The 12,087-nt window shown below is 37.3% G+C and overlaps 8 protein-coding genes across 8 annotated transcripts; 5 read left to right on the forward strand and 3 right to left on the reverse strand.

Annotated features, from left to right (window-relative positions):
- Positions 1–72: 72 nt before the first annotated feature.
- On the forward strand, positions 73–1,677 carry C9374_001948 (uncharacterized protein; the record flags this gene model as incomplete). Its single annotated transcript, XM_044691311.1, has 3 exons — positions 73–316; positions 386–1,075; positions 1,136–1,677. The coding sequence occupies 3 exons, from the start codon at positions 73–75 to the stop codon at positions 1,675–1,677; spliced, it is 1,476 nt and encodes a 491-aa protein (XP_044550905.1).
- A 35-nt stretch (positions 1,678–1,712) lies between these two features.
- Positions 1,713–2,701, forward strand: C9374_001949 (uncharacterized protein; the record flags this gene model as incomplete). The annotated part of the gene is made up of 2 exons (XM_044691312.1): positions 1,713–2,481; positions 2,532–2,701. The coding sequence occupies 2 exons, from the start codon at positions 1,713–1,715 to the stop codon at positions 2,699–2,701; spliced, it is 939 nt and encodes a 312-aa protein (XP_044550906.1).
- Positions 2,702–3,241: 540 nt separating this feature from the next.
- C9374_001950 (uncharacterized protein) lies at positions 3,242–4,846 on the reverse strand (the record flags this gene model as incomplete). Its single annotated transcript, XM_044691314.1, has 1 exon — positions 3,242–4,846. One exon carries the CDS (start codon positions 4,844–4,846, stop codon positions 3,242–3,244), a length of 1,605 nt encoding a protein of 534 aa, XP_044550907.1.
- A 743-nt stretch (positions 4,847–5,589) lies between these two features.
- On the forward strand, positions 5,590–7,467 carry C9374_001951 (uncharacterized protein; the record flags this gene model as incomplete). Its single annotated transcript, XM_044691315.1, has 1 exon — positions 5,590–7,467. One exon carries the CDS (start codon positions 5,590–5,592, stop codon positions 7,465–7,467), a length of 1,878 nt encoding a protein of 625 aa, XP_044550908.1.
- An 89-nt stretch (positions 7,468–7,556) lies between these two features.
- Positions 7,557–8,828, forward strand: C9374_001952 (uncharacterized protein; the record flags this gene model as incomplete). Its single annotated transcript, XM_044691316.1, has 1 exon — positions 7,557–8,828. The coding sequence occupies one exon, from the start codon at positions 7,557–7,559 to the stop codon at positions 8,826–8,828; it is 1,272 nt and encodes a 423-aa protein (XP_044550909.1).
- Positions 8,829–8,868: 40 nt separating this feature from the next.
- On the reverse strand, positions 8,869–9,492 carry C9374_001953 (uncharacterized protein; the record flags this gene model as incomplete). Its single annotated transcript, XM_044691317.1, has 1 exon — positions 8,869–9,492. One exon carries the CDS (start codon positions 9,490–9,492, stop codon positions 8,869–8,871), a length of 624 nt encoding a protein of 207 aa, XP_044550910.1.
- A 142-nt stretch (positions 9,493–9,634) lies between these two features.
- C9374_001954 (uncharacterized protein) lies at positions 9,635–10,000 on the reverse strand (the record flags this gene model as incomplete). Its single annotated transcript, XM_044691318.1, has 1 exon — positions 9,635–10,000. The coding sequence occupies one exon, from the start codon at positions 9,998–10,000 to the stop codon at positions 9,635–9,637; it is 366 nt and encodes a 121-aa protein (XP_044550911.1).
- Positions 10,001–10,692: 692 nt separating this feature from the next.
- On the forward strand, positions 10,693–12,042 carry C9374_001955 (uncharacterized protein; the record flags this gene model as incomplete). The annotated part of the gene is made up of 1 exon (XM_044691319.1): positions 10,693–12,042. The coding sequence occupies one exon, from the start codon at positions 10,693–10,695 to the stop codon at positions 12,040–12,042; it is 1,350 nt and encodes a 449-aa protein (XP_044550912.1).
- Between the last annotated feature and the right edge of the window lie 45 nt (positions 12,043–12,087).

Consider the following 12,087-nt stretch of genomic DNA (forward strand, 5'->3'; position numbering starts at 1 on the left):
CATTTCGAGTTGCACTCACACCTTCAGATAATTTGTCACCTTCACTTTATCCCAATACGACAGAACAAAAAAATGGAAACCATCTACCCACCGTGTTCGCAAACGATTGGAGTGATCGCCATCGGAACGAGAGGAGATTTTCAACCTTTGCTGGCCTTTTGTTTAGACTTACAACAGCGAATGATCACATCCAATGCACAAGTCTATCTCATCGCTCCCGAAGTATTCAGACAACAGTATGAGAAAGCAGTTCAATCTACCCGTTCATCATTACTTTTTAAGAGTTTGAAAGGAAATCCTAAAGAAACCATGCAAGGTAGGAATTATTGATCTGTTCATCATTTTGTTCATGATATTCACCTTGAACGGAAATGTAACAATACAGATCCACAAACACAAGAAGCACTGAGAACTGGAAATTTTGCAACAGTCATGCAACTAACAGCCAAACCAAATGAAATGCTAATGAGCCAATGCACTCATGATTTATTTGAAATTGCCAAAGAAACTCCATTCAACACCTTGATGTCCTCCTCTATGGGAATGCCCATCGCTTGGATGCTAAGCGAAAGGTATGAAATACCACTCGTGTATATTGGTCTCGTCCCAGAAGCACCCACATCTGATTTTCCATTTTGTGTCCTGTCCCCTGTAAGCTTGGGAGACGAGGAGAAGAATTTGGCGAGTTATGAATTGGTCTATCATGCATCGTTCAAAAGAACAGAAGAAATGGTCAATCAACAACGACAAGAATTGGGACTTGCCCAAATGAAAGACGAGGGTTGGTTAAGCCTCAAAGAAAAGTATAACATGCCAATAATTTATGCCTTCTCCGATGTTGCTTTTGGTGGAAAGAAACCAAAAGGGTATCGAGAGAATATTCATTTGACTGGATATTTCGAACTCAAATTGGAGGATGATCACTTAGATTTGGAAATTGAAAATTTTCTTGCAAGTCCAAAACCAGAGCCAGTGTTCTTATCGTTTGGTTCAATGCCTGCATTGAATCCTTTCCAGTTATTTGAATTGACTCGTTCAGTATTGATGAGAAATGAGAGAGTCATTTTATCATGTGGTAAGTTGTTCAATAAGTCGACTATGAGGGAGCATATAAACCATTCCTTTACGACAACAGGTTGGACCGATATGGACAAGATTATGGAAGATTTGAACATGCACCACTTTGAGATACTTTCCAAGTTTACTGAGGAAGAAATCCAACACTATACAGAATTGTTGAACTCACTCAAACAATATATTGCCAATGATCGTCTGTTAGTGATTAAAGATTGTCCTTATTATTTGCTCTTCCCTCGATGTGCCTGTATTGTTCATCATGGTGGAGCAGGAACAACTGGCACAGCTTTGAAATCAGGAAAGCCTCAAGTGGTGATTCCTGTCTTTATGGATCAACCATTCTGGGCTCACAAAATGTATGATTTGGGTGTTGCTTCGTATCCAGTTCTGTTTAAAGACATTACCAATGAAAAGGTCAATGAAGCGATTGATTGTGTTCTTCATCAAGGAGAGAAGAGTGAAGATATCAAGAAAAAAGCCCTACTCATTGCTCAACAACTACAGGCCAATGAGCATGATTGTGATCCCATTTCACGTGCCATTGAATTGTGTTTGGATTGTATCAAGAATCCTTTCATTGTCCCAAGAATTGAACAATAAACTTTGGAAGGTGAATTTGCTTTCCAGCAAAAAAAATGCAACAAAATGAAAAGCATTTTACGCAAAAGAACATCTTGTTTATGGGGTCACCCAATTCAGGAAAATCAACACTGTGTGGATGTTTGGTATGCCATGATGATATGAGATATGTTGAACTAACAGCGAATCGATTATTTCAAGATGTGGAGGAACATTTACGACCCAGTAAACAACTCCAAATTCTGGAAGCGTATAGACACTGCTCTCATAAAACCAACTATCCTGAGCGTGCGAGAAAAATTCAAATCGCAATTCATCATAAAAGCGATGAAAATAAGAAAGAAATTCTAACATTCATGGATGTTTCGACACGTAAGAAAAAAATAGATTGTTTCATCAAGGCTTGTTTTTTGGCAGATATCGCCGCACTCGTGATCGATGTTACGGAAAACATTTTTGAAAAAGAAATTGAAAACTTTGATTCAACGTTGAATAATCAATTGCGTATAGCTAAATCTGTTGGAATTCCCCACATGATTGTCTGTTTGAATATGTGTGATAAAGCACAACAATTACATTCCCGATTCAAGGAAATAGTGTCATGCTTGGATCCTAAATTACGAAAATTGGGATGGAAAAACGTTCCATATATCCCAGTATCTTCGGTTGATTTTGGACTAAATATTTTACATAACTCTGGAATATTTTCTTTCTATAAGGGAGAATCTTTGTGGAATACGTTAAAAACTTTGGAAATTTCCAAAGATAGTTTGAAATTGCAAGACAAACCTCTGAAAATGGCTGCGGTTGATGTTTTTAGAATTGGTAAGTGTATCAATCTCTCTTTGAGATGTCAATGATTACTATTTGAATAGGGGGTGTTGGTACTGTGATCATTGCAAGAATTGAGAGCGGAATACTGCGGGAAGCTGACATCATCGAAGTTTATCCAAAACCAAACAAGTCTGGGTTGTCAAATCTTTGGAAATTGCATTCAATTCTATCAAGCATGCCACTGTTGGAGATTTTGTTGGGATCGCACTAAAAGGTTGTAGAATTTACGACGTAAAGAATTCAAATATTTTCAATAAGCAAAACGAACGGCTGTCGCCCCTAGATGTCGATTCGTTCGAAGCAACTGCTAAAATTATTAAAACACCAGAATCTAATGAGATTCGAGTGGGATACACGTGCAAGATGCATTTCATGACCTACCGATATCTATGTAAAATTGAAGAAATAATGTCAGCACGAACTGAAAATAATGTTGTTAAGGCATATCCACCGAGTGTGAAGGCGGGACAAGTCATTCAAACAAGAATCCGATTGATCCGCCGAGCACGCAAATTTGCTCCTCTAGAACTTTATTCAGAAAATCCTAGACTTGGGCGAGTCTTATTAGTGGATCGAAACATGTTGATAGGTGTGGCCAATGTCACCAAATTGAATTTCAGTAAGACTTCTTTCGATGAAGATTAATCTTCACGATAATCCTGTGTAATGATCATTCAATACACCATGACCTTTGTAAAATTACAAATTCTTTTTATTCGTTGGTGTCAACAATTTACCACATGTCAATAATTTACCAATCAGAATCAGAAAAGTCAGTATCAGAATCTTCATCATCCGAATCTCCCATGACCTTTTCGAATTTCTTTGACAAAATGTCGGCCACACTCATAGCTCCTCCTTCCTCTTTCTTTGGTTCCAATTTTCTTTCAGCAACAGATTTCAATGCCTTACCAGTTCTAATTTCATCCAACAAGTTGGCACGACCAGTGACAGCCACACGATTCATTTGAGACTTGTTCGATTCGACTGTCTTCAAAATGTCAATATTTCCTTCTCCAGTTGTTGCAGCAACAGGTGGAGGTGTCACCACAAAGTTATTACTTGGTGGAGGAGGAGGTACATTCATGACTTTTGGAGGTGGTGGAGGAACACTTCCAGTATTCATCATTGGTGGAGGAGTTGGAACATTGGATGGTGGAGGAGGAACTCCATAACCACCACCACTGCCACCTCCTGTATTCATCTTTGGAGGAGGTGGAGGTGTAGAATAACCATTATTGGAATTGTTCATCATTGGAGAAGATCCATAACCACCATTCATTGGAGGTGGAGGAGGTACACTTCTTGAATTTGTGGAATTCATCATTGGAGGTGGAGTTGGTACGGCACTGTAGGAAGATGTCTCATATGAATGATTCATCATGGCGTTTGGTGAGGAAGTTTCATAATAGGAGGACGTTTGTTGTTGTTGTTGAGGAGTATGACGTGGACTTGAATCTTGTTGTGGATATCCATTTGAATTGGAATTGGACATTTGTGCACTGGAAGCCACTCGTTGCATTTGATTACCACCACTACCACTACCACCACTACTATTACCAGAATCAATAATTTGACCTTCAGAATTGTACTTTTTACGATGAATTTTCATTTGCTTGACTTGTTTCTTCTCTTTTGTGACTGTTACATTTTGTCGTTCCATTCGTTGTCTCTTACGTTCTTCCTTTCTCTTTTGTTTGGCCTTCTTGAGTCGTTCCAATTCACGTTTGGCCCATTCATTAAAGAAGAAATTAGAATCAGTATATGCTTCAATACACTTTTTGTATTTGGGTAATGAAGCACCTCCTTGTTGCTGTTTCGAATCATTACCTTGCTCATCGGAACCATTCATTTGTTGTTGTTGTGAATTCCATTCATGTAATTGATCGAGAAGAGGAGAAAATTCAGGAGCTGGCAAACACGCATTCGTATATTGTAAATTCAAAGGTAATGGATTGTTCTCTTTCGAAATGTTCGAATGATCCTTTCGATACAAGACTGCAATATTTGCTTCTGTTAATTCATAACCTGAAGCTGAAAAGAGTAACTTGTTGTTATTGTTATGCATAAATTGTTCATATTCAGGTAATTTGTTGTTAATTTGTTGAATACGAGTATTTAATGCATTGATACGATCAAAAGTACCACGAGCACTCTCTGATAATGAATTGAAAATTTCACTAGCGGTTGTTGCAAGAGCTGACAATTGATACAAGACACCTGTCATGGAGTTCATATTTCGACCTTGAAGCATGTGACCACTGATGCGAGAACTTTCAATGAGAGAAGCACCCGTGTTGTTTTGAGAGAAACCACATCGATCAAAGTGTTCGAGTGGACGTTTAATGACGACCATTTTGTTGTTGTTGGTGTTGTTGTTGTTGTTGTTGGGATGTTGGTTTGGGAGAGTGATGTTATTGTGTAGAATAATGAAAAAAGTTTGGAAGAGAGTGATATAAAAACTTGTTAAAAGGATCGAGTTCCAGGATGACACCACTGTGGTGAGAGAAGTGAAAAATTTTTTGATGAGTTTTTTTTGTAATGACATTTGATTGATTTTTGTAAAGCTTGGAACTTGATACTGCTTTAGATCCGAGATAAATGTATTGAAAACAAATTACACTGATGAAACACAGAAATTGGGATGATTTGGATTAAACTATTGATAAACCATGGTTCTTTCATGTTGAACATTCTTCCCCAAACCATTAGTTTTCCTTCCTTCAAATTTTGTCCGATCTAATTACTCAACAACTAACTGATGAGGCATGTTTTTGAAATCAATGTCCGTTCTACCCTTAATTTTCTCCATCGAATTGCCTCACTACTCGCCAAGTGCGATCTCCTTCCTCACAAGTCCATAGCCGTTCAAAAAGAAAATTCAACAAGCACACTTACGGACATTGGTGCAAGTCAGTTTCAGGTTCTTGTTGGCACAAAACTCGAGTGTATCACCCCTCATCCTCTCGTTGGAGCGAAAAACATCTTGTTGTTGTTGAGCGTATTTAACTACTTCTACTTGTACGACCACTCTCTATTTATTGAACGTGTTATCGGAAGCTAGCTCTGTGTTTTTTGGATATCTTTTTCATCATCATCATGAATTTAAAATTCCTTGCAGAAAGCATACGGTTTTATACGGCCTTTACCATCCGTTATCTTCTCATTCCAATCCTTCTTTTTCTTTCATTCATTTGTTTCCTTCTTATCATCACCATACATCCCTATACCACCTGTTTTAAATGTTCTGGAGCTGAATTCATCATTAGTGTTTTACTCAGTGTGATAGCCTTTGTATGTTTGGCTGTGTTTTACTTTTGGGTGGTTGTTTTCAACCGATTGTATCGGAATGAACAGATTTTGAAATCGGAACGAGAACAGACTCACTCCCAAGAGATGAATCAAGTCAAAACAACTCTTTCTTCGATATCTCATGGAATTCATGAAGAGGAACATGAAAAGGTTGCAGAAACATTAAATACCATCAAGAACGTTTCTAGAGAACGAGCCAAATTGAGTCCAAGTACTCATGAAGAGAGTGCTACACTTAATTGTTATCAAAAACATAAGAAAATAGTGGATATTGTGTTTTGGACTTTTTTAATTGTTGGAGTTATTGCATTTGTGTTGAACTCAATTTTCACAATTATTGTCTTGTCGCTGACTCAATCAACTATTGCAACAAGACATGGGGAATTATATTCTATCGGAACAAAACAACCAGTAGTTATTGAACGAGAACCATCTGGTGTGATTCATATCAAAGCACAAACGGATTATGACATGTATTTTGCACAAGGTTATGTCACTGCTCAAGAAAGAATGTTTCAAATGGAATTGAATCGTAGAATTTTTAATGGAACCCTTAGTGAGGTTGTGGGCTCTGCTGGGTTGACCGTTGATAAATTTGCCAGAGTTATGGGGTTTAAGGATTTGGTGAATTATGATATTAATTCAGGAATAATTTCCAAGAGCTCCCTAGATATTATCCAAGCTTTTGCTGATGGTGTAAACGCATTTATTGAGAGAGCTCCTATGGAAAAACTAGGCCCTGAATTTAACCTTATCTTTGGATATCGTCCACAAAAGTGGACACCCATTGACACCATTGGCTGGTGTAAACTCATTTCGTGGGATTTGAGTTTAAACATCAAATCAGAGGTGATTCGATATACCATGCTGAGACAAGGCGTTTCCCTTTCGAGAGTTGAAAGATTATTCCCACCAATGTCAACATTTAGTAGAGATATTAATGGCGTCTTTACTCCGAATAATATTACAACAATTGTAACTAAGGAAGATTTGAATTTGACGAATAATGATACTGCTACTGATTTGGCTCAAGAATATCGATTGTATTTCAATAACAGTGGCGCATATATTCCAAAGAAAATTTCTAGTAGAAGAGTAGAGAAAGAGTCATCTGAAAATTCTCAAAAGGGATATTTCCATTCAATTGCTGATATTTATGAAACGTTTATTTCTGGATTGGGGGATTCTTCTATTCAAAACACACTTCGAGATCAATTATTGAAAGTTAATCAAGATCAACAAGAGTTATTTGAAAGATTTTTAGCGCAGCAAGAAGCTAGTAATTCTTGGGTTGTTCACAAAAATCACACAAACACTGGAAGATCAATGTTGGCCAATGATCCTCACCTTACAGTTTCAGCTCCAGGTATTTGGATTTTACTTCATTTGCAAAGCGCAGAATCACAGACAGATTTGAGAGGAGTCTCCTTTGTGAACACTCCTGGTATTTCTATTGGTAGAAATTCTGACATTGCTTGGGGAATTACGGTCTCTGGTCCAGATAACCAAGATTTATATGTTATGAAAATGGATTCATCAACTAGTATTACATCAACCGATATTACAAAAAATTCATATTTCTACACATATGATGGTGTAGCTCGTCCTTTCCAAGTCAAGTATGAACAAGTGAAAGTGAAGAAGGGGGTAGCTTTGAAATTGTGACGGTTCCCGTATTCAAAACTCATCTTGGACCTGTTGTGAACGATATTGTTGCTGGATTAGACAGTATTGATTGGACATCCTATGACACCATGATGACGAATGGAGATTTACATAGACCCATTGTGTTACGTTGGAAAGCTCTGGAATACAATGATACCACTTTGGAAGGATACTTCAAAACCATGAAGGCAAGAAATTTTGAAGAGTTTAAGCAAGCACTTTCCCTTATTACGTCTGTTTCTTGCAATTATGTCTATGCTGACGCAAATAATATTGGTATGTTTCCGGCTGCAATTTATGGAGCCACTCCAATCCGCCGAGAGGGACATACTGGCGAGTTTCCAGTGCCTGGTGATGTATCCACGTGGGACTATGACGGATATGTGCCCCTAGATAAGGTTCCCTATACTTTCAATCCTTCGAAAGGTTATGTCGTCACAGCAAACAATAGATTAGCCCCCTCCGGCTATCCTTATCAGGTCACAAGTGACAATGCCTTTGAGTTTAGAGCAAAACGAATTACTGACATGCTTGCAAGTTTAGTTCGAAACTCCACCGTGCAAAAAATTGGATACGAACATATGATGGCTATTCAATTAGATGGAAAATCAATGGCTTATGAATCCCTGAAGTTTGCTTTTGTGAAAATGCTAGAAATGTTGAATTCTAAAAACGAAGACAAAACTAGTAATTTATACAAGTGGACTGAAAAGATGACCGTATGGAATGGTTTCACATCCTATGGATCGCAAGAGTCATCAATTTTCCATTTGTTTTTGGCACAGGCTTCATTACTTCCATTCCCAGAAACAAAAGCAAGCTTGCTTAGAGCAGATTATTTGAGACAAATCATGCTGGACAACACAGACCTAGCATGTAGCTCCAGTGAATATTCTTCATGTATTGAATATGGTATCTATGCAATGAAGAAAGTTCTCGAGTTTTGTCAAAGCAAGTTTGGAGGAATTCCAAAGTGGCATCAAGATATTCACTATGTGTCGCTAGAGCATCAACTTCTTACCAAGACACCTGTACAATGTTTTGTGAACCGTCAAATAAGACCTAAGATTGGAGGAGGTTGGCAAGTTCCTAATTCTCAAACGGTCAGATTTGATTTAAAGACTCCAACTGATAGCAACCCAACCTTGACATCTTTTGAAGATTTAAGAACTACCCACAGTGTCTCATACAGACAAGTTATTACTTTTGGAAATGACTATTTCATCATTCCATTAGGTAATTCTGGAAATCCATTAGATCAAGCCTATGACCATTTGGGTGACATGTGGGGTAGTGGTGAGTATCTGCCCATGCTCACTTCAGGTTATGTCACTAAATTTAACATGACCATGTATCCTTAAGTAATTCAATTGTTTTCTTAACTCACGTTTTCATAAATGATTACACATTAATAAAACTCAATGTTAATTTTACACCTCCTTGAATATAAACGACGTTCACAGTAAAGTCGAGTCTACCATCTCGTTCGGTCATAACCTCCAATCGAAATTCCCCTTCTCCTGCTTTTTCATATTCCTCTTTACCTGTTGCGTGCATTAATAAATATTTAATCCAATGCTTGTTTTGAATGGTAGAATATGGAACCAATCCTTGATCGGTTCTAAACATGATATAGGTATCGCCACTTTGTTCCACATATTTGAGATGGATGTGACGAGCTTGTAATAATTTTGCAATATGAAAAACATGGTCCAGTATTAGAATGGATGTATAAGGATAAGATTGTGTTGATGCTTGAGGTGTTGTTGAATTTGTTGACTTTTCCAAATTATTGGACGACGCTTCCGTAATGCTCTCAAATGTGTTTCTGTTTTCATAAAATGATTTTCTTAATTCCAGTCGGAGTGGTTTCTTTCGTTCTAAATGTACTGCATCAGGATCGTTAATAATTCCAGTGTGAAGAGTTCGGAAAGGTCTTGAGAGTGTAATATTCGTGGAGGAGTGTGTTTGAAAATAATTATTATTTTGTGGATAATCAGAAGAATTTGAAGCTGGTGAATTCATGGAAAGATGATTGATGATCGAGTGCAATCGAGACAAATGTCGGCTGGTCAGAGAAAACCGTGCGTCATTATTAGACATTTTTTCCATCAACTCTTGCAGTCAAGCGTTAGAATTTATTGTCCAATTTTCAATTTCAATTCAACTAAATTAAATAAATATTATAATAAGGGTGAAATTGTATTCCATTATTTAGTTTTGACGCTAAATGAAGTTCCACAACTACATCCTGTCTCTGCATTGGGATTCTTTTCCAAAACAAAGCTGTTTTAGCCATGGATTCCACAAAATCGATGGTACTACCCTTAATAAAACTCATTGTAATTTCATCAGCAAGTACCTTTGAATTGGGATATGAAGGATGATAAAAGACTTGATCACCAGGCTCAATCTCTTTTGAAAAAGTAAACTCTACTTGATATCCACTGCAACCTCCGCTTTCAACAATAACTCGGAGCATTCTTCCAGGATCTCCTTTCTTTTCATTCGCTTCTGGATTCTTCTCCCACATGATTCAGTGATCAATAGATCTTGACTATTATTTGTTGTATTGGAAGAAATGGCTGATTCTCGTTTTAATATATTTGAGCTAAAATATCTTTTGTTTTGATTGTATACATTCATCATGATGATGGAATTTGATTGATAGTGTTTAGTGCGAATGTTGTTCCGAATTACGGAAAGTAAAGAGGCATTTGTGCTTTTCAGAGTGAATGCAATGCATCGGAATGGCATAATGCAGCGAGCGGTCTTTATCATTTTTATTGTTTGATTTAATAGGTACAAAAATGGCTTTGAACAAATACTATTCAACACCAAGCCTCAATTTCAAAACTCAATTTCAAATTTGTTCGCAATGTAATCTAAGGAAGATGTGAATAAAACACGTTGCCTAGAGCAGTATTAATACGTCCTGCTGACCCAGTGTTTATTGAGTTGAAAAGTGGCAGGAAAAATTAAAAACTGCAAAAAAATTAACCATGAAATAATTCTCTCTCAATAATTGAATGTGTGGAAGTAACCACAAGATTGCACCACTAAATATTCTAAATATTTGATGATTTTACCGTTAAATTCAATCAGCCAACGAGGAATGTTACTAAAAAGTGATGTTGGCTCGTGTGTCCATCTATTACTAATTTGTTGTCAGTCGGGCCGACACCAGCACACCATAAAAACCATCGTCAAACCCTGCATGCCATCATGATGGACCAGCAACAACAACCGCTTGCATCAGGGGACAAGCCAACAAGTTCTTCTACGAAGGGGGCTGACAGCCACTCCTCTTCTCTTCTGGGTCGAATGTGGGATGGCTTGACTGTCTTGTTGCTCTCTTTGCAAAATAAGGAACCTATTCATGATTGGAGATTGGTCGTGGGAATGGCACTCTTTCATTTATATATGATGATTAGTTCAATGTTTATTCCAACAATCACAATGGATGATACGATAGGATCGGTTATCATCAATAATAACAACACATCATTCTCAAATATTCAAACAATAGATGAGCCTTATTACAAGTGGGGTTTTTATGGAGGTTGGATTTTCAATGTCCTTAATTATGGAACATCTCTCTCACTCGATCGATTACCGTATATTGGTATGGTCGTGCTTGGTTTCATTTGCATAGGCTTTTTAGTATTGTGTATTGTAATGATGATCATTGCTTACCGATACATGTTACTTTCTAACAGTTTTTATGGAAAGATTAAGGTTCTTGTACAAATGGTGCTCGGAATTACAATGGTGATGGCTTTAGTGATGACCTTTGTCATGACGAGTTTTATGGACTGTTGGTATGATTTACAGAATAGCAACAACTCGATACATTATCTCATTAGATTTGGAAGGAACGTGGTTTCTTGCTACTCCTACGAGAACATTATTTATCTTGTATTCAACACTATAGGATGCTTATTACTTTTTTGTATTCTCCCTATCGCCATGTTAATCCTTCCCAATACTCATGCTCTTTCCAAAGGCTTATTCATTGCCAAGAATTCATACATGCAAATAGGATTCTGGACCTTCACTTGTATAGAATTATTTTTGGTTTCTTTTATTCCAGTGTCGTTGGGGTTTGTGCGAGGCATTATACATATCATGGTTGGCATGATGCTCTTATATCTGTATTTCCAGTCATTGCCTTATTCCAGGTTTATAGAAAATTCGATCATGTTTGGTGTGATTTGTGGAAAGTGTGGTGCCTCTGTTGGAGCTCTCATATCTTCATTGGTCAATAATTCGAATGAATGGACACTTGGGTTAGGAATGACAATGATGACGATTAGTATCATTGTGCTATGTTTCATCATTGGATTTGTACTCATGTTTGTTTATCAGCATTTAGTGGTGAAACGAGTGCGAAAAGTGTTACTGGAAGTTGTTTTAGAAAAAGACAACTCCTTGGAAAAGAGCTGTTTTATGGTCTTTCAAGAATTTGAAGACAAGAAGGAAATAAGAACACTTGATTTTTTCCTTAGGTCAAGCACCTTCTCAAAGACAGTCTCAAACGATTACTCGACCTGGAACTTTCTCTTTGTTTTGTGAAAGGGCTTGTATTTAACAAGTCCTTCTGTAACATTGACATTTTAG

Source organism: Naegleria lovaniensis (assembly GCF_003324165.1).
Source record: "Naegleria lovaniensis strain ATCC 30569 chromosome Unknown tig013, whole genome shotgun sequence".
Taxonomy (NCBI): domain Eukaryota; phylum Heterolobosea; class Eutetramitea; order Acrasida; family Naegleriidae; genus Naegleria; species Naegleria lovaniensis.